Source organism: Balaenoptera physalus (assembly GCF_965194825.1).
Source record: "Balaenoptera physalus genome assembly, chromosome: 15".
Taxonomy (NCBI): domain Eukaryota; kingdom Metazoa; phylum Chordata; class Mammalia; order Artiodactyla; family Balaenopteridae; genus Balaenoptera; species Balaenoptera physalus.
In genome coordinates, this window is record NC_138894.1 from 89,915,727 (window position 1) to 89,936,744 (window position 21,018).

The following is a 21,018-nucleotide window of genomic DNA, read 5'->3' on the forward strand; positions in this document are numbered from 1 at the left end:
CTATAGCTGCAACCTCTCCCTGGGGCTCAAGATCTGCACATCCAAATCCTTGACTTGGCCCACCTGGCTGCCCCATCAGCAGCTCAAACTTGAAATTGCCGAGACAGGACTTGCGCTCATCCTCCAGCGCCATGGCTCACCGGGCTGCTCAGGCCAAAACGCAAGTGCCATCTCTCCCTCACGTCCCTCAGACAGACAGCCCACCATCCTGACCTTCAGAATCTCTCCCCTGTGGCCGTCAGTGGTCCAAGCCACCACCTGCCTTCACTGGGACGACTGCACCATCTGGCCACACATGGCAGCCCATGTGGTCTTCTTGAAATGAAAGTCAGATCATATCTGTCCCCTGCCCAAAACATTGCAGTGGTGCTATGGACTGAATTGTGTCCCCCTCAAATTCGCATCTTGAAGTATTAACCCCCAATACGACTTATTTAGCGATAGGGCCTTTAAAGAAGTAGCTAAGTGAGGTCAGAAGGGTGGGGCCCTAAGCCAGTAGGACTGGTGGCCCTATAAGAAGAGGAGGCGACACCAGAGCTCACCCTCTGTCCCCACACACATGCACAGAGGAGGACACAGGGAGAAGGCAGCCGTCTGCAAGCCAGGAAGAGAGGCCTCACCAGAACCCAACCTTGCTGCCACCCTCATCTTGGATTTCCAGCCTCCAGAACTGTGAGAAGATAAATTTCTGAGGTTTAAGCACGCAGTCTGTGGCATTTTGTTATGGCAGCCTGAGCAGACAAATACAAAGTGTTTCTCAGTGTGTCTAAAATATGAACCCTTGACCTTAGCCTGAGGCCCTACCCCGTCTCTGACAGCACCCTCACTGTCATGCTCTCACTCTGCAGCCGCCCTGGCTCCCACTGACCTGGGGCTCCATGCTCCAGCCCCGCCTGCCGCCCACCCATGCTCCCCGCTCTGCCTCCCTCAGATCTTCATAAGGCTGGATCCTTCTCATCACTCGGGTCTCGACCCAAACGCCGTCTCCTCACAGAGGCCTTTTCTGACAACCTGAAACAATCCCACAATCACATACCCCACCTCCCTCTGCTTACTTTCCACTTGTTTACTGTTTCTCTCTCCCACTAGGATACAGTCTCCTTGAGGGCAAAGCCATTGTTTTATTCCTGCTGTATCTCTGCGCCTAGAAGGGCAGGGAAATCATTTTTGAATTCCCACTGTAGATTTTGACCTACTTTAAGGCCCTTCCAGCCCCTCGGGGTGGAGACCACTGCAGTGACCTGATAGCAGAGGCGGTCTTCACAAGGGCTCCAAGAGAGGGTCAGCGATCAAGGCTTGTGCGGTTCCCGCCTTTAGCGATTATTCCACCAGTGGTTCCCACGAAATGGGAGGGAGACTCACCCAGCTGGACGAGATAGTAGACGGTCAGCAGGAGCTGCATCTCCTCTGAGATGGGCTGCATCGTGGAGGCCCCATACTGTGCATATGCTCTGGAGACAGACTGGGAGTTCTGGTAGCACGTGTACAGGAGAGGGCTCACGACGACATCGTTCAGGTTCCCACAGAGGTAAGGGAAGTGCCCGTGGCCTGGGGGAGGAGCAACAGCACCCGCTTGGCCCCTGGCCTCGGGCACAAGGCGTGGTCCCCGCATGTGGGGGGAATCTCTGAATGCGAGGGAGTGAAAACAGGCAGGCCAGTTGCACCTGGGGTGACTCAAGTGCTCCTTTCCAGGAAATCTTGAACCCCCAGCCCTTGCTGATTTGTGCACCTGCTCTGAGAACAGACAGGGGCTGTAGCATTTTCTTGTTCATTTAGTCCAATCCCCTATTCTACAGCCAAGCAAGCCCAGGCCAAGAGGGAACTGCCAAAGCTGAACAGTCATCGCCTGTGCTGCTCCTTTGGCTCTGACTCTAGAAATTTCACGCGGGCAACACCTACCAGATCGTTGCCAGGCCTGCGCCAGCCCGAGCCTCCCCAACTCCCCGTGTTGGATTCTGCCTCCCAGTCCCCCAGAACTCTCTGACAAGCTGAGTTAGGAAAATAAATCACTGTACAGACCAGAGACTCCGAATACTGACAGAACTTGACAAATGCTTTAGCGAACGTTACAAGATTAATTCTGATGGCAACTCTCAGAGGCGGGACAGCCCAGGCCAGTTCCGACTCGTCTCTGCACCATTTATTAACTATGTGACCCTCAGCAAGAAGCTTAACTTCCCTAAGCCTCAGTCTCCACCTTTGTAGAACGGGGTGGAGAAAATCGAGCCCTCGTGTGGTTGCTGAGATGATCAAGTGTGGTTAAGCGTGTGCGTGGCATCTTGTGTTCAGAAGGTCTCCATTTATTCACCCAACACACACTTGGTGGACGCCTGCCGTGTGCTATGTACGGGCCTCACACTCGGCTCTGGGGGAAGATCTGGTGACTGGGGCACCGTTCATGTCCTCCAGGAAATTGATTCCCAGACTTGAGGGTGCATGAGGGTCCCCTGAAGGCTTCCTAAAACACAGTTGCTGGGCCCCACCACAGAGCTTCTGATTCGGATTCCGGGATGGGCCTGGGAATTCACACCTCTACTGAGGTCCCAGGTGATGCTGGCTTTGCTGGTCCAGGGACCACAATTTGGGTAGCATTGTTCACAAACATTATGGTTTATAAGAGGTAATGAAAAGAATTACTATTAAAAGAAGGATGTGAAATTTGTCATGAAAGAGGCACAGAGAAGCTACAACGGGGCCCAGATAAAAGGGAATCTGAGGGGCTTCCCTGGTGGTGCAGTGGTTAAGAATCCGCCTGCCAATGCAGGGGACACGGGTTTGATCTCTGGTCCAGGAAGATCCCACATGCTGTGAAGCAACTAAGCCCGTGCGCCACAACTACTGAGCCTGCGCTCTAGAGCCCGCGAGCCACAACTACTGAGCCCACGTGCCGCAACTACTGAAGCCTGCACGCCTACAGCCCGTGCTCTGCAACAAGAGGAGCCACCACAATGAGAAGCCTGCACACCACAACGAAGAGTAGCCCCTGCTCACCGCAACTAGCCTCATGCCCAGTTCAAAACCCAGACCTGCACCCTTCTTCCTGAATACCCTGTCCATTTTTTTTTTTAGGATAAAGAAAGGAGTACCCGCTCCTATTTCATAATTAAGAGTAAGATACCTCCCCACTTTCCTACCACCCCCTCTCCTCCAGTCCTACAAACATGATACCAAATAGTGTTCACTCTACTCAATACTCTGTAATGGCCTATATGAGAAAAGAATCTTAAAAAGAGTGGGTATATGTATATGTACAACTGATTCACTTTGCTGTACACCTAAAACTAACACAACATTGTAAATCAACTATACTCCTATAACCATTTTTTTAAAGTTTATGCCATCTAATAATAACAGAGAAAATAAAAATTAAAAAATTAAAAATAAAATAAAAAAATGAAAAAAACCCCACAGTGCGCAGTTATTTAAGAAGGACCTGAATGTGTGTGTGTGTGTGTGTGTGCGTGTGTGAGACTCCGTGCCAGCCCACGGTACTGGCCAGCACCATCATCAAACAAGCCCTGCCGAATCCTCACGTTTCAAGGGCTCCCGCTTCATTAGGAAGGAATTTCCTTAGTTGAGCCACAAATTGACCTCCAATCACATACATAAGCCCACAGAATAGAGGTCAAATCTGGTCTTGTTTCATGCTTCTGCCTGGTGACCATGGCTATCTTGGCCCAAAGTCAGATTTCATGGCCCAAAAATACTAGCGGTCACAGGACAACCCGCCAGACCAGGGGCCTGACAAATCGGCAAGGGGCTGATGGCCCATCTCTCACCCACGGTGCCCAGCCCTGGGCTTGGTACCATGGCAGGAGCCGAGTGAGGCTGAGAGAGGGACTGATTGAAGGAACAAATGAACAAGCAAATGGTCGTCGCGGAACAGGATCGCCTCACTTGGGCTCATCGTAGAAAACCGTGACAAGCTCTGAAACTCTGGGGCCTGATCAGGGGCTACCCCAGGGACCGGGCTGCTTGGCTCTCTCATTGCCCCGGAAAGGATTTGAGAGTTTTCCCAGGAGGACCCCTTGGTGTGGAGCCAGACTGGGAGCACGTGTCATGTTGCCTGTTTCTCGTGCGCCCCCTGGGCTCCCCGACTTCCACCACTCGTCACACTGCTGTACTTGCCTTTAAAGATCACTGGCTTGGCCTTGCATATTTTCAGCAAGTTGTCGGGAACGGACACTGGTTCTCCGGAGGCCACAACGGGAAAGGTGACTGAAGCCGGTCCCACCAAGCCAACCTGGGGCATGCAGGTCACGCCTGTGCTCTCTAGGGACACGCCGAGAGCGTTAGGAAGACACGTCAGACAAAGCATCCACCTCCCGCAGACCTGCCGTCAGGCTGGCCAACACATCTGCTACAGCTTGACCAGTTCCCTGCTTAGGGGGGCATCCAAGTCCAGGAATCACAGATTCCTGAGGTCAAAGCATCTTAAAGGTCACTGGGTCCCCCTTCCCCACCAAACAACCCAGTCTCCTCCTCCTCTCAATATCCCTGCCAAGTGACAGGCAAGCCTTTTAAAAAATTCCTCTAGGATCAGAGAACTCAGTACTGTACATGGATCCTGGGCTTTGTTAAGCAAGTCTAATATATGAGAAAGAGAATCTTTTGTTATACCCAAGTCTGCCTCCCTAGAACTTTCTCACCAATACACACAAAAGCACATGTAAACGCACACACACACCACCAGCAGCACCACCACCGCGAGTACCCAAGCCTTGCACTTGGGGCAAGGATTTCGTCACTTACCATACTTAGCTCTGCTCCCACCACCCTGGGGGTAACCACCATCCGCAGCTGATGGAGATTCTGGAGACCATCCTTTGTGGCGTTTTTTGGGCGGCCCGGAGCTTGATAAGATACCTAGACAACATTCAGAGCATGGATTAGGCTGTCATTACGGATGGGCTTCAATACAACGTTCCCCTGAACTGGAGCACACTTATTTGTAATTTTTTAAATCACAGTTTCACAATGGGTTTTAGCATCTAGCGAAGTATCTAGGCTTAAGGAACTAGCCCATCGACCTTCGTAAATGTTTTATTCCAAAGCTGTGCAAGTGTCTAAGCTTTAGCTCTCCGAGCATTACCTCCTTCATCTTTACAGTGGGATAATAAAACCTACTCTGAAAGGTGGTTTGATCAGGACTAAAGAGAATATATGTAAAGCACAGAGTTTGGGTCCAATAAATGATAGCCACCAAGACCCACATCACCATCATCATCTACACATTCCAGTAAATTAATACGTGTTTCTGTAGACAAGCTGCAGCCGCATTCAACTTACCGCCACAGTTTCACCACTTGGGGGCAGTACTGTTCCACCTGTGCACCTCTCCCCACCCCCGGCCTCGAAAGCTAATTTCAGACTAACAAAATGATGGGGGACAGAAGCTGGTACCCACCGCTGTTAACGAGTCATCCCGGCCCACGGCAGGGAACAGCATGAGCGTGACTCACGCTCCGTTCTTGGATTATTCAAAATATCAAGACTTGGTTACCAGATTTTTTGGGACCCATCCAACACAAAATTTCCCCTACATTTAGAGCTCTGCGTTCAACCATGACACATTAAAGTTTAAATTTTAAAACTCTCTATTCCCAGATGCAACCCCATCCCAAGGAAACCAGAACCCCAGCATGTCCAGATGCCTTCTGATGACCCACGAGCTCCTGGTGATTCTAAACCACAACCAGGGTTGAGAACCACCGGTTTAGAGCAATGTTTCTCCAAGTCTGGCCTGAGACAAAGCTGGACAGAACCAGTGGGAGCTTGTTCAAAGTGTCTGCTCCTGGACACCCCTCAACCTACAGAAGCAGACCTCTGGAAGTGAAAGAAAACACTTCGTTCGCAAGCACCCTGGTTATGCTGAGGTGCACTGCAGTTTGAGAACCATTGCTTTATAGAGTCTTTTAAAAGTAATCCAAAGTTAATTTCACCTCTTCTTTAGACCGACTGAAAATGAATGAAATGAAGTGAATAAAATGTTAAAAACGTGAAGTTCTTTGTTTGCAAAGAGCTTTCCAGCAGGTGGGCTCCTCTGATCCCCGCGACCTCTGAGGCAGCTCCTGCTATGTTTGTTCCATTTAGAATCACATCTTCACCTCCCCGAACATCTGTCCTCAAGAGCCGGTAGAAGAGCTCCCACAAAGACTGAGATGCCAGCTCCTCTGAAAACCACGTTAAACTACCAAAGCAGGGAGGGCAGTGGGATTGGGCCTCGGTACTAAGGATGGAAGATCTGCAGGTATTTTCTCCCTTTGGGATGCTAACGCTGTCTCTAGGTGGACTCTGAGCTCATGACCTCTGCCAAAATGATGTCACCAGGAGCTGCCCCTGTGGACCAGCTATTTCTGGCCATGTGTCCTGGTAGTGGGGAGGGGGACCCTATTTGGCACTTTGGGGGAGACAAGCCTTCATCATATAGCCCACTTTCTGCAGGCACTGCACATCCGGACCCTGAGCTGGGACAACCAAAGAAAGGATCCTGCACATTTCCTAACTCCCTCCCCCACCCTACCACCCCCCCCCCCAATCCCGCAGGCGCAGCACTTCCGCCGCGAACCACTGAGCGACAGTCCCCAAGCCCCGGTTAAACACTCCTTGCAGCTTCAGAAGCAGTTTCTTAAAACTGATTCCAGCTCTCCCCAGAGCAGGCGTGAGGCACAGGACCTCCGATGCTCCAGTTGCGCCCTTAATGGTGCAACCACACTTCACCAGCATCCATCGCGCCCTCCGGACCAGGCTCTGCGGAGTATCTGGGCTCCCGGAAAACATGATGACGGCCCTGCTCCCAGGAACTTCATAGGCCCGACAGACACAAAGAGCCTGACACCTGAGGGTCACAAGGAGGGAGCGCTCCTACAGGGAGGAGGTGACACCTGAGCTAAGCTCTGAAGGGCAGGTATAGCAGGTGGGTGGTGAGAGCCCTTCAAGGGCACGGATGTGTGACCAGGGCATAGAGACAGGATGCGGAGGCCACTGAGCTGTACCCAATGCAGCCAGGGTATGAGTTCTTAAGTAGAAAGGGTGGAGAATGAGCGAGTTCAAAAGGTTGGTTGGGGCCAGATTCCGGAAGTTTCCAGCATCACGCTAGGGAACTGGGGCTCTATTTCCCATGCCCCTCCAAGGAAACACATTCATTCACCACAGAAGGAGCCTCAGGTTGGGTCCCCAGAGCCAACCTCGTAGGGCCCAGGCCGAAGGATGTCCTCTGTCCCTGCTGCCCGGGGCGGATGCACCCAGGCCGAAGGATGTCCTCTGTCCCTGCTGCCCGGGGCGGATGCACCCAGGCCGAAGGATGTCCTCTGTCCCTGCTGCCCGGGGCGGATGCACCCAGGCCTCGGTGCAGGGAGGGGAGGTACCAGCAGCACAGTCTCCCATCACCGTCCCCAGAGGCCCAGTCCTCAGCCACTGGCCGCCCTAAATTTAGCACCTCACCGAGAAGAAACAGTCTTGGGAGGAAAAGCGGGTGCCTGCCTGGGGTTCCTCACACTGGGGAAGTTACGGGGATTTGACTGCAGAATGGACACTCTGGTCAGAACTGGGAAGGTTCAGATCCAAGTCAGAAAAGATATCGTTCCTTCAACTAAGAGGGAGACAATTCCCCCACCAGGGAAGTCCTCCGCCAGCCGTGTCACGGAAGCGGGGAAGCCTGGCAAACAGGCTGGTGTCTCTCTGGGCCCCACTTTCCTTCTCTGTAAGGCAGGTCGGACTAGACGGCTTCTGGGCCCTCTTCCAGCGATGCCCTCGGGTCCTAATATTCCATTTAGCTGTGTGCACGCCGGAGGGAGGAGAGAGGTAAGACTGGCCTATCAAATGGCTCCAGGTAAGCACGGAGGGAGAGCGCCGAACGTGGGGTCCCCGGACTGCTCCGACTCTTCCTCAACCCACAGCCTCCAGCCCAGCAGGAGGCCTGCTTCACCCCTTCACTCGCTTTTCTCACTCGGACCCTCACCTCCTCATCCCTCTTCCTCACTTCCTCCCATACCGTCTCTAATTAATGCTTCCCCAACTGTCAGCTGCAGCTCAGCTGTCACCTCCGCCAGGAAGCCCTCCCTGAAAAGACCAGCTCAGTGATGGTGTTGATGCAGGTGGCAATAATGGCGCCCCTTAGTGAGCTGCCAGTTGTGTCCTGAATTTCCATACAGCGCCTCATCTAACCTCCTCAACTGCCCTCAGAGCAGAATTCTCATCTCCTGATGAGAGAATGTTTAGCAAGGAGACTTGATCCCCTGACAGAGCTGGGTTTTGAATTCTTGTTCATCTGATTCTGGAGCCCCTGTCTTCCCATGACACCACATGGCCCCATTTCTCCAGAACTCTCCAGCCCTCACGGCGGGTGGCCCACAATGCGACAGGTCACCCGCCCATACGGGGCTCCCACTGTGTCTTGGCAGACACACCCACCACCCAAGTCAGGGGCCGAAGCCAGGGCCCCCCCAGCGCCAGGGCCTGAGCACAGCGCCACGGACTCAGGAGGCACCTGCTGACCTGGCCTGACTCTCCTTCCAAGCCCCCCAGTTCCGGGAGGCTCAGGGGCCTCAGCACGGGGGCTCCCCCATCCTCCCACCCCGCCACCGTCTCGACCCAGAGCAGAGTAAGGCCCCCGAACAGGACGGGCAAGGCTACCTAAGGCCGAGGGACGCGGCACGGCGGACAGGCTGTGCTTCACCAGCGGCTGGTGCTTCGGGGAATCTTTGCCGTTGAAAACAGCCGGACCCACGGCTGCGGTTAGCGAGGTATGATCGGAGGCTGGTCCTGACAGCAGAGAGAAAGAGGGGAGAGGGCAGGGCACTCTGTGAGCCCAGCAAGCAGGAAATGACTCTTCCTCCAGTTTACAAATTAGCCTTTCACTGACGCGGCCCATCGCGGGTCAGAACTCTTGCCAGAGTGATTCTGCCCCCCCCGGAGAAAGCACAGACACACACGGACAGGCACACACGCATATGTGCACACACAGGCACACACACTCCTGCGCATGCTTTACTGAGCACGCCCGGTGAGAGAAGGGCCAGCGGGGCCCCTGGATTCCGGGAGCAGCCCTGCACCTGCTCCACCCCCCTTCCACCTTCTCGCTCACCCTCCTGAGTTCAGGGTCATGTCAAACATGCTCAGGAAGGCAGTCAGGTTTGCCATCGCCCAGATCCAGGCTGCCCACAGGGCCTGGGGCTCCCCGGGCCCGAGGAGAATTCTGGGGGCAACTGGGGGCTGTGGTCTTCTAAGTCACCCACATCAGCCAGAATGATCTGGAAGGTACTCCAGACTCAGGAGTAGCACAAAACGTCTCCTGTGTTGAGGCAGCATGGTGAGGGAGTTAAGGGTGGGTTCCGAAGCCAGACGACCTGTGACTGAGCCCCAGCTCTGCTGCGTACTTGCTGTGCAACCTTCCTTAACTTACGTCACCTCCCATTGTTCTCATCTAGACAATGGAGGTAATAATAGAGCCACTGTGAGGACGACATGAGTTAACAGAAGGTCATAAGCACAAAGTATTTGCTATTACTATCATCACACTCAATTCTCACAATCACCCTGCAAATTAGACAGAAAAGATTTTCTCCATCTGTACGGATGAGGAAACGGAGATTCAAAGAGTTAAAATGAGTGGCCCCAAATCACTTGACTAGCAGGCAGCAGCGCTGGAACTCACACCAAGGTGTTCTGACGACAAAAACAGTGATCCCTCCAGCTGCCAAGGTGTGACAGGCCCCAGGTGGCCCGGGCACAGTGAGGACAACAGCAGACACCACGTGGAAGGGGGACACGGTGCCTCTGGAGGAGAGCGTGTTCCCAGCCCAGGTGCAGCCTCTTCGCTACGGATTGTGAGTCACACGGGGCAAGGGCCCAGGTCCCCTCCAGGAGGAATAACAACCACCAACCCACCAGAGGGCTTGGGAAGGAGGCTGCTATCTCCTTGATAACAGCTGTCGTGCTTATCAGGTCTGTTCAGCATGGCACATGCAGAGTTCATGAGCCAGAAATGCCTGTATCGAATCCTACTGCCCGTGAGATCCTATGCGAGCATCTTTGTGCCTCAATTTCCAAGTCAGAACATTGGGGAAACTAAAGCCCACTCCTGGCACCTCCGGCATTGGGGAAACTAAAGCCCACTGCTGGCACCTCCGGCGCTGCCCCATCACCTCACCTGCCTGCGGTGCTCCCAGCGGGATGCTCGGGGTCGTCCCCGGACCAGGCTCGCTGGGGAAGGGAGCTGACAGTCCAGAGCTCTCCAGCGGTGGGAACAGAGAGCTGGAACACGCACTGGCGGAGGCCTGCCGGCTTCTGAACTCTGCGGGGAAGATGCACACGTGAAAACCAACCCACTGCTCCTCCCCAACAGTGTGAGATGACTTCCTAGACCGGAATCTGTCCTGTAGGAGAGCCAGGTACAGAGACGACCACAGTGGTGCCAAGGCCATCCTAGTCTCTTCTTCGCTGTAGCCGGGGGGAAGGAGGGGGTGCAACGTGCCCCAGGCTCAGTGTCAAAGGCAGGGGATCCATCTGAGGGACAGCTCTTCTGCCAGGAGCAGGAGCGATAGTGACCATTTGGGAAAAAGACAGAAACACATGATACAAACAAGACCTTCCATCGCCGCCCTTCAAGTGCAAGGGAAGAACAGAGCCTTACTCAAGGTAAAGGAACAGCTAATACCATCCTCCAGCCCCTAAATCACTCTCTGTCCGGAAGATTAATTCCCAGGAGTACTTGGCCACAGCAAGTGATCAAAGACTCTTATCTGGTCCCACAAGGGGAAGAACCACTGCCTCCCCAGGACGTAGAAAATGACAGGCATGTACGCAGTAGGAGCTCAAGAAATATTTACTGAGCCATGCAAGAACAGGAGAGGGGCGGGGAGAGGAGTGATGGGAGGGGACAGGGGAAGAACGCCCAGAGCCAGCCCCTCCTGAAGCCCTCTGCTCTACCTGCAGAAGCTGGCTGGGAGATCCCAGGTGACCAGAGTGAACCCACGCAGACAAGTGAGGGACAACAGTCTGGCTCTCCCGGGCACCTCGCGGAGACCGCTCCTAGGACACGTCCCTCCCCAGCTGTTTGTCGGGGGGCTGGGGGGGAATCTCAGAGAGTACCTGGGCCTGGGAAATCCAGCCCCTCCCTCTGCCCCTATAGCTGACTGCAGCCATGAGAATACGGGGAGACAGAGAAGGGCGGAGTGTGGCCCTTCCCTAAAGCACTCACTTCTGCGAGGACCAGCACCGGGAAGCTGGTCTTTCTCTTCACAGCCAACAGGCTGTGGGCCGGGCAGGGGGCCTATCTGAGCTGAGTTTTCCCCAAGTCAGGGTTTCTCAGCTTCGGCGCCATTGACTCTGGGTTGCACACCTCTTTGGAGGGGTACTGCCCCGGGCACTGCGCGATTTAGCAGCGTCCCTGGCCCCACCCACGAGATGCCAGCGGCCCTCAGCGCTCAGGACGATCAACAGTGTCTCCACACATTGCCAAATATCCCCCGGGGGACAGAACCACCCCCGGCTGAGAACCTTGCCCCAAATACTTGCCACAAGAAGGCACAGCACAGTGTGGCCCTGTGTCAGCTTTGAAAGCGCCCATACAATTGGGCTGATACTATAAACGAGATGCCCGTAGTGCACAGTCACGTTGTAATTTCCCAGGACTGTAGCATCTAGTTTATAGTGTCAGCGCTTTCAAGGCTGACACAGGGCCCCACTGTGCTGTGCCTTCTTGTGGCAAGTATTTGGGGCAAGGTTCTCAGCCGGGGGTGGTTCTGTCCCCCGGGGGATATTTGGCAATGTCTGGAGACACTGTTGATCATCAAGAGCGCTGAGAGCCGCTGGCATCTCGTGGTTGGGGGCCAGGGACGCTGCTAAATCGTGCAGTGCCCTATGGAGAACAGTTCGGAGGGTCCTTAAAAAACTAAAAGCAGAATTACCATATGACCCAGCAATCCCACTACTGGGCATATACCCAGAGAAAACCATAATTCAAAAAGACACTTGCACCCCGATGTTCACTGCAGCACTATTTGCAACAGCCAGGTCATGGAAACAACCTAGATGCCCATTGACAGACGAATGGATAAAGAAGATGTGGTACATATACACAATGGAATATTACTCAGCCATAAAAAGGAAAGAAATTGGGTCATTTGTAGAGACGTGGCTGGATCTAGAGACTGTCATACAGAGTGAAGTAAGTCAGAAAGAGAAAAACAAATATCGTATATTAACACATATGTGGAATCTAGAAAAATGGTACAGATGAACCATTTTGCAGGGCAGAAATAGAGACATAGATGTAGAGAACAAACGTATGGACACCAAGGGGGGAAAGCAGGCGGAGGGGGGATGGGATGAATTGGGAGACTGGGATTGACATATATACACTAATATGTATAAAATAGATAACTAATAAGAACGTGCTGTATAAAAAAATAAAATTCAAAACAAAAAAATTTTAACAGGGCTGACGTGTTGACGTGTTGCCCGAAACCACGCCCACTGCAGAGCAGTCTCGGCCCAGAGTCGTGCCGACAGGCCCCTGGCTCGCTTGGAGGCGCCCCCTTCTCACGCCCCACCCCCTTAGAGCTGCTCACCTGAGCCTTTCCAGCAAATGAGAGGCCCTTTGGTCAGAGCCCCTTGTGCGTTGCGGATCAGGTAATATTTCAAGTGTTTCTGCTTCTTGGGCTGGGTGGTCACCTTCAGGTTCATGTGACTGGAGAACTCTGTGAAGTAACAGAAACCTTTCTTCCCACAGCCAACGCAGTTGCCAGAGAAACCTGGGGAGGAAAAAACCATGACCATCCCCATCTTACACCAAAGTCCCTCCAAGTGGTACATCGTCCACTAGGCATTCACATCCTATACCACACCAGCAGGGAAGTCCACGGGGCAAAGGTCCCTGTCAGCTCCTGGTGGCCCAGGGGTCAAGATGACCTTGATGCAAACAGGAGGACCAAGTGGACTTGGTCGTAGAGCTGAGCCCAGGCAAGCTTGGAAGACTGAACTCGCTTAGGGGCCTATTTAAAGCCTCTGCGTCCTATGGCACAGGACAAGAACTGTCCCATTCAACTGTCTACACTGCCCGAGCACCTGCAATAATTTGCTGTGTCCGCATCTCCTTCAGGGCTGGCCAGTCACAGAATCTCAAAGCAATCAGACCCCTGAGACTGGATGCATTGGGAGTCCTCTTCAGAGTCCAAAGTTCCCTCCAGGATTCAAGTAAGTTGATTCCATGAGTTGCAGAGAAGAAATCAAGAGCTCCACCATGCAAGGCCAGGGCAGTGGTGAGTGAAATCTATGGCCCCAGCAGCCGCAGAGTGGAGACACTCGGCTAAAATGTGGTGGTCTATGTCAGTGTCCTGCTGCCTGAGGGCAGAGGGGGCCTTTCTGGGAGATGACAGAGTTCAGCTCTGAGGCTCTGGGAAGGCTGGCTTTATAGAGGCAATGACAAAACCGCCTCCCATGAACTATTAAAATCCAGAGAACGTGCTTGAAAGACCTTTACATACTGTAAAGTCTATTCAAACTGGACTCAACAGGACTGTTGGTTAATACCAGAGAAATGTAATGATTTAGGTTTTCCATCTGGTGACCCTTCTGGTTTAACTTCACTATCTCACAGAGGCCTTCCCTATGACCTTGCCTCGCCCACTGGTACGTCTAGTTTCTAAGGAGCAAGGTCCTTCGGCAGGAGAGACCCTGAAGCTAAGACTAACTTATTTTATCGTATGCTCTGGCTGACAAGTCTACAAAGGGCATTTCAACTTAGGCCAGGAGGACCATGGGGTTCTGTAAGCTCTGCTTTTAAAGGGGATAATCCTGAGGCCTCTGGCTACTGTCCAAAATAACATCAGTTTGTGAAGGTTCAAAACATCTCTCCATTGGGGGCTTCCCTTGTGGCGCAGTGGTTGAGAATCTGCCTGCCAATGCAGGGGACACGGGTTCGAGCCCTGGTCTGGGAAGATCCCACATGCCATGGAGCAACTAGGCCCGCGAGCCACAACTACTGAGCCTGCGCATCTGGAGCCTGTGCTCCGCAACAAGAGAGGCCATGATAGTGAGAGGCCCGTGCACTGCGATGAAGAGTGGCCCCCGCTTGCCACAACTAGAGAAAGCCCTCGCACAGAAACAAAGACCCAACACAGCCAAAAATTAATTAATTAATTAATTAATTTTTTAAAAAAAGTAACAAATGTTCAAGTACAATTGGTGTCTTTAAAAAAAAAAGAGAGAGAGAAAAGAAAAAAAAACATCTCTCCACAGAGAAAGAAGATGTCTATATTACAGAAACCTTCTGGATTCTCTGACTGATTTTAAGCAAATTTAATATTCCTTAAAAGGCATTAGAAATAAAGACAAATCTCTTGGTCTAAGAAGGCAGGCACAGGTTAGTTTATCCTTCCAAACTCCTATCCCCTCTGTACCAGAGAAACAGATAAGGTACCGAAGAAATGCCAACACCATGCTCTATGTTTACTTGTTGTTAAAGGGACAGGGAGGAAACTGCCATGCAGAGAAAACCAACAGCCTTCTTGCCATTTACTGTCACCCAAACAGGGCACTCAGCTTAACTGACACAACCACCAGTCAGTCAGGACAGCAAAACCTTCTTCTGGGAAATGAGAACCAGAGACGCTAAGTAGTTGTCCAGGGTAGATCCAGAAAGTGATGCACGGGTTCTAGCATGAGAATGGAGTGTAGACCCAGAAGCATGGCCTTCAAGGCTGCCCCCAATGTCCCCCATCCTCGCCTCCTGCTTTACCTCTCGTTCCTCCTACTACTATGCTGAACTCCCAACTGGACTTTATATTGCTGACGGTTCTTATAACTTCTTCCCTAGTGTTAGAGTTACTGAAATTTGTGTATTTTCCTCCATAAATATCCCCATGCTTCCAAAGGACCGGGAGCACGGTATGTCTGTGGGGAGGCATGGGTCATGTCTGTGTGTGTAAGTGTGTGTATACAAACTAGTGCCTGACACAGGAGAGGCAGCAAATATTGGGAGGGAAGGAGGAGAGAAGAAACAAGATAACTGTCAAAGTGAACACTTAGCATCTCCGCATACATTTTGACAGGCTTTTGTTTTCTAATGTTTTAATGTTTCTAATGTTTTCTAACTTTATCATCTAATGTTTTTATTTATTCTTTGGTCTCCAACCTGGGCACCTTGAGATAAACAGCTCAACTGCCATCTAAGAATGAGGCCCTGAGAAAACCTCCACGCTCCCTGGAAGGGATTCTGACCCTGAGGGTTGAAAAGATGATGAACAAGAAACAGAACTGCACAACCAAGGATGCTCAGAGCACTTCACCAAAGCCAGCACTGCCATCCCTTTCCAGAAATAGCTGAATAGCTTACAGGCCTTTTGTCCTATGAGAACTGTGGACTGTGGGACCATGGCTCCATTCCAGAAGCAGGGAGGGGAGCCACAGACGAGAAGGGGCGCCTCCTTGGGGTTCAGAAATAAAAGTGGAAACCCTGGCCCTTCCAGGACAGTAAGGACAGGCACACCTCGTTCTGCTGCCCGTGCCTCTGTTTCTTCATATCTAAATGCTAGGTAGTAACACCTCACTCACCTACCTCATTTTAACTAGGACAGTTTCTCGCACATGAGAAGTGCTCAGTAAAGTAGCCGCTGTCAGGTTCATTTGTTGCGGCTGCTGCTGTCTTTCTCCAACTGGCAATCCACCCATTTTTCATGACCCAACTCCATCACCACATACTCTGAGATACTCTCCCATCCCTGGGAGTCGGTACATCCTTCGGGATCCTCTAGCGCCTTAAGCCCTAGGCTGGGACCTGCTGCACAGAGATTTCTGTGGCCGTGGGTGCGGATCTCCGAGCTGGGTCCTGGTTGGCTTGTGTCCTCCCACAGGCCCTGAGCTCCCAGGAAGGACCAGGTCCCACTTGGCTTTGGGGCCCTGGGCTGAATTTAAAGTCCACCTTCAGTTTGGGGTTATACATTCCATAAATGCTTAATTATTTGCGTTCTGGATGCACAAAGAGCTTGTTTACTCCCATGTCGGAAATGAACAATCTAGCTAGATGTTTTCTTCTCCTATGTCTTAGCTATCAGCCAATTTCGATGAACTACTATCAAAAAACTGAAACACCCACCTAGGTTTTCATTTTTTCACTTTCTCAGACCAAATCCCTCAGTTGATTCAAACTCACTAAAACAACGCTCCCTTCATTATAAATTACGGGGCAGAGAGGCACCGAAAGCTGTTGCTTCCCCCAAGATATTCCACGGCCTCCACTTTATAGGTCACTAAACAGCGCTGAGCCCCGGCCCCCAGAGGGCTGCAGGGCCACCTTCTCCTGTGCAGCCATCAGGGTTAATTACAGGAAACCTAAACAGCGCTAAGTGTGCAAGCTGAGAGCATAAAGTTATTTTAAGAGAAGAAAGCGACGGTTATTACCAGCCGGCCCTTGTTACCCACCTCCGATGGCTTTTTGGCAAGCAATTAACAAAGACCCCACTTCCTCTAAGCTCCCCGCCTGAGGGGTTGAAGCTGTTCCTGGGCTGGTGGTGAATGAACTGAAAGATTCTTGTCTCCACATTTCGAGACCCAGAGCCTCCTTGATTTACTACCCTCGCCAGTTCCTTTACAGTCACAAAGGGGAGGAATTCAGGCAAACCCCCAGCCACGGCCAGATCAAACACGAACCAAGGCACCAGGCCATCTTCCCCACTCATTTTGTCCTAAGCGGCCTTGATAAGCAAATTAAATCTGAGGCGCAATGACTCTGTGGGTTTCCTTGGTAGAGTGAATTTTCTGGATTATTCTTGCTTTCAAAAACTAGTTACGGTATCTATTTTACACATGGTAGGGTAGATAGCTAGTGGGAACCTGCTGTATAGCACAGGGAGATCAGCTCCGTGCTCTGTGGTGACCTAGATGGGTGGGATGGGTGGGGGGGAGGGAGGTCCCAGAGGGAGGGTATATATATATATACATAGAGCTGATTCACTTCATTGTACAGCAGGAACTAACACAACATTGTAAAGCAATTATACTCCAATTTAAAAAAAAAACAAACCAGTTACGATACAGGCCATTACAGAGTACTGAGTAGAGTTCCCTGTGCTATACAGCAGGTCCTTATTAGTTATCTATTTTATATATAGTAGTGTGTGTATGTCAGCCCCAATCTCCCAATTTATCCCTCCCCCACCTTAAGAATCTAAAAAACAAAAAAAAGAGTGGATATATGTACATGTATAACTGATTCACTCTGCTGTACACCTGAAACTAACACAACACTGTAAATCAACTATATCCAATGAAAATTTAAAAAAAACAAAAAGTTACGATAAGCCCATGGACCTGCCTTAAGAGAGTACTGGCCACAACTTTTTCTCCCCCTGGTCGTTGCCCCAGAGCCATGTCCGTCCCTCCAGTGAGCGTCCGTCTGCCGTGTTTCAGAGTTTACGCACCACTGTGTCCCCGCGGCCCTCGTGGCAGGAACCACTTCTCTTTCTTCTCTGGGTCAATCTTCGCTCTCCCCTCCCCACCTCCACCCTTCGGTCCTTCCCACAGAACTTCAGACATAATACCTTGTCAATAAATATCCACTGAGGTACATTTACCTACCCAGCTTTGGGGGCCGTATCAAGCACAAAAGTGAGGTTTAAATGTCTGTACACGTGGAAAGTGCAGAAGGAACTGGGGAGCAGGGGGAGCCAGCTTGCTGGGCTCTCGGTCCAAACCTCACGTCTCCCCTGATTTTGCTCCACTAATGGGGGAGTGAGCTGAGCACAGGGCCAGGCACACAGAAAGAGCTCAATCAAAGTCTGATCAAAGGGGAGCCAGGCTTCATAAGGCTTGGTCTCAACTCTGCACTGCAGCTGGGGCCCCCTGGGCCAGTGGTGGCTCCAAAGATCAAAGCCACAGCTTCCCTAGGCTGACCTCGACCAGGTACGGGACCATGGGGTGTGGTAGTTAGAGGGTACAATCTGGAACCAGGAAGACCTGAGTTTGAATCCTGACCCTGTTCCTTTACTTGTGCGCCCTTGGGCAAGTGCATTAACAGGTCCAAGCACACCTATTAAGCCAGGATAAGAATGACGGCTGGTGAAGGGTAAAGCGAAGGAGAGAACGGTAGAGGGTGCCCGGCCGTCCCCCAGGACGTGACTGTCCAGGAGGTAGGGCCACGCGCTCGGGCTTCTTCTCCTCCTGCCTCGTGTCTGCTGGCTTCCGAGAGCATCTAGGACAGGGTTTGGATCGCAATCCTGACACAGTAGGAAAAGGTCTGACGAATACGTGTACAAGAAGAATTAGTACTGATGGGCTTTCTACAGGAAGGTAGTCAGGTTTTAAAAATAACTCTCATTTGCCTTCCATTCCACAAAGAAATAGCCCACAGAATGATGAATAAACAGGGTTGTGTGCCATGCTCATGAAGAAGCTCAAAGGTGGCCTGTCCCCCAAGGGGACCAACGGCCCTCCTTGTGCCCACCCGCCATGCGGCCGGAGCCGCAGAGAGGAGCAGGGGAGAAACTCACCAAGAAGGGCGTTGTGTCCATCGTCATCTGGCAGGAACCTCTTGTCAACGGCACACACCAGGAGATGGTCCGGCAGGCTAGGGGACTTGGCGCCCACCAGGAGGAAGCCCGCGGGGACATCGATGGGCTCGCTGGAGATGGAGACGAGACGCAGGTCCTTCCCTGCCTGGCAGAACCCTAGGAGGGACGGACAGGCTCACACGCTGCCCAGCGAGGGGTTCCCACGGAACCAGGATCCACGCGGGCAAAGGGGTGACAAGAGTCTGGACTCGTAATCAGCCACCCTGCCGCTGGGCCTGGCTGACTTTCAGGTTAATTCTGAGAACGGTCTGAAGTACATTACCCTTACATGCTTTTCACTTGCCAATCACAACCATTCACAACAATCAAGTGATTGGGAAGAATAAAATATTTAAAAAATTAATTCATTACTCATGACGCTTAACCACATGCTGTTTTTATGACTCTCGGTGTCACCGTATAATACACATTAATGTAAAATGAAGCTCAGCAGGAAAGAAGGGTAGACCAGTGATGGTAAATTAAAATGTAGACAAGATAAATCCATAAGGGACTGTAAGTTGATGTCTTCTCCACCCTATATTTTATGTGTATGAGGCAGGGGCACACGGCAGGGATACGGGCTGAGGACCGGGTGACGCTGGTGGCCTCAGAGGGGCCTCATCAGCAGAGGGAGACTTTCACTCTATACACATGAACTTTTGTATTTCAGAGCTTTTAAATATATTTCCTATTTAAAAATTAAGTGTCCAAAAATATTTAGGAAAAAAATGAAGAAGAGGGAGACAGCTGAGATTTATTTGGATGGGCCCTTTCTGGGAATCTCTCTCCCTGAAGGCACACTGAGCCGGATGCCCTGTGGTTTCCCATCTTTAGTTATCGATAGGGACGATGAGAGTTAACGTGAACCCTGATGATCCCAAGGCCTTCCCTGCAAAACTCTATGGTACTTTAAGAAGACTCCCCTCTGGTGTATCTGCTTTACCATTTACAAGGCACTAGCTCCGAGTTCTCGCATCTGCCCCTGGGCGAAGCAGGAAGAGGCACCCACTGTGTACAGCAACAGGTGGGAGAAGCCCTGGAAAGTTCTCATTTGAGAGGTCAAGTCATTTGCTCACAGCTGCTGGGAGGGGGGGTCAGGATGGAGCTTGGGGTGGTTCCCCTGCGTCATCTTGGGGAAGTTAAACCAATTCCCACAGGTGAGGTCAAGGGCCCAGCAGGTCTTTACCTCCATGACCCAGGCCCCTCCCAGTCTGCACAGCAGCCCCTTCCTTCTGAAGAGCTGGAGGAAAAAAGGCCGTGGGCAGTCAATGTTCACTGTGTTCACCTGGAAATTCTTTGAAAATCACAGTAGTGACCACCGGAGAGTTTGCCATTCTCTTATTTAATTAGGCGGCCTTTTAGCTCTTGGACACCAGAAGTCCTATATCACGAAGAGCTACTGTATCTGTTTCCCTTTTCCTGGAAGAGCAGCCCCAGGGAGGGCTGACTCCCTCCCCTGCCGGCCATCCTGCACAAGGTCAAGTCCAGGCCCCCAGGCAGGGTGCAAGGGGCCTCCATAGGCCGTCTCATCACTTATCCAAGCCCTGCCTGGCCACCTCTCAGGCCCCTACCTACATAAACTAGTAGCAGTTCCCCAGACGGGCCGCATTCCCACTCCTCTAAGCCTTTGCACCTGCTGTTCCTCTGTCGGGAATATCCCACTCCCCCCAGCCCTCTCTCGCTCTCCTGGCTAACTCCTACCGATCCTCCAAAACCCATATAAAGGGCCAGCTCCTCCAGGAGGCCTTTCCCCAAACCCTCCACCAGCATTGGGAGCATCTCCTGTGCTCCCACGGACCCCTGCTGGCCCAGGCCACCCCAACCTCCCAGCACTTTCTACACTGTGTGCAGAGGGTCTGCTCACATAGCTTCGCTACACTGGGAGCTCTTGGACCTTTTATCTCCATATTTTCAGAGCAGGGGCTCAATAATTATTTTACTCAATTAACTGACCAACTAAGTAGTGACACCTCTTGACTGGTATGGTGACGGGACAGGTGACCTTCCAACCAGCCAGCGAGTTTGCCAGGCGGGGGAGGAGCAGAACCAGAAGTGCCCTCCAAGACCCTCAAGCGCAGAGCACAGGCTCCCATCGCTGAACAAAGGTGCCACCGCACCCGGCATCTCCAAGCCCCGGGTCCTCAACGGCAAAATGAGGATAATCTTACGGACTGTACAGCGTTCCTGAGACAACGTACTGATATATCTGCCTTTTCAACAGTAAAGCAGCCACAGATGTGAAAGATTATTCCTACTCATCAATGCTGATATAAATACACGGTGGAAGCCGACCTCAGCTGGGATATTCTAGTTTTTAAACGGCCGATGGAGAAAAATTAACTTTTGGATCTGAATGCATTTGTAACGGTGAGGCTGTCCAAAGAGTGACTGAGGATGGTCAGCCTGACGGGGCCCCACGCGGTGTAGCCAGTGCTGCTGGGACGGGAGGGCCCGCCTGGCCACGACC

General features: G+C 52.0%; 2 protein-coding genes across 4 annotated transcripts in view; one reads left to right on the plus strand and one right to left on the minus strand.

Moving 5' to 3' along the window:
* LOC309643282 (uncharacterized protein) overlaps positions 1-21,018 on the plus strand; it is a 437,652-nt gene that overhangs the window by 322,914 nt on the left and 93,720 nt on the right. The window lies entirely within an intron of this gene.
* GREB1 (growth regulating estrogen receptor binding 1) overlaps positions 1-21,018 on the minus strand; it is a 145,926-nt gene that overhangs the window by 45,260 nt on the left and 79,648 nt on the right. For all 3 annotated transcript variants that reach the window (XM_082425886.1, XM_082425885.1, XM_082425887.1), the window contains exons 4-10: positions 18,489-18,665; positions 12,573-12,755; positions 10,151-10,294; positions 8,635-8,763; positions 4,753-4,866; positions 4,129-4,272; positions 1,363-1,548 (exon numbers count right to left, since the gene is read on the minus strand). In XM_082425886.1, coding sequence (XP_082282012.1) covers positions 1,363-1,548; positions 4,129-4,272; positions 4,753-4,866; positions 8,635-8,763; positions 10,151-10,294; positions 12,573-12,755; positions 18,489-18,665 — 1,077 coding nt within the window. The remainder of the gene's footprint in view (positions 1-1,362; positions 1,549-4,128; positions 4,273-4,752; positions 4,867-8,634; positions 8,764-10,150; positions 10,295-12,572; positions 12,756-18,488; positions 18,666-21,018) is intronic.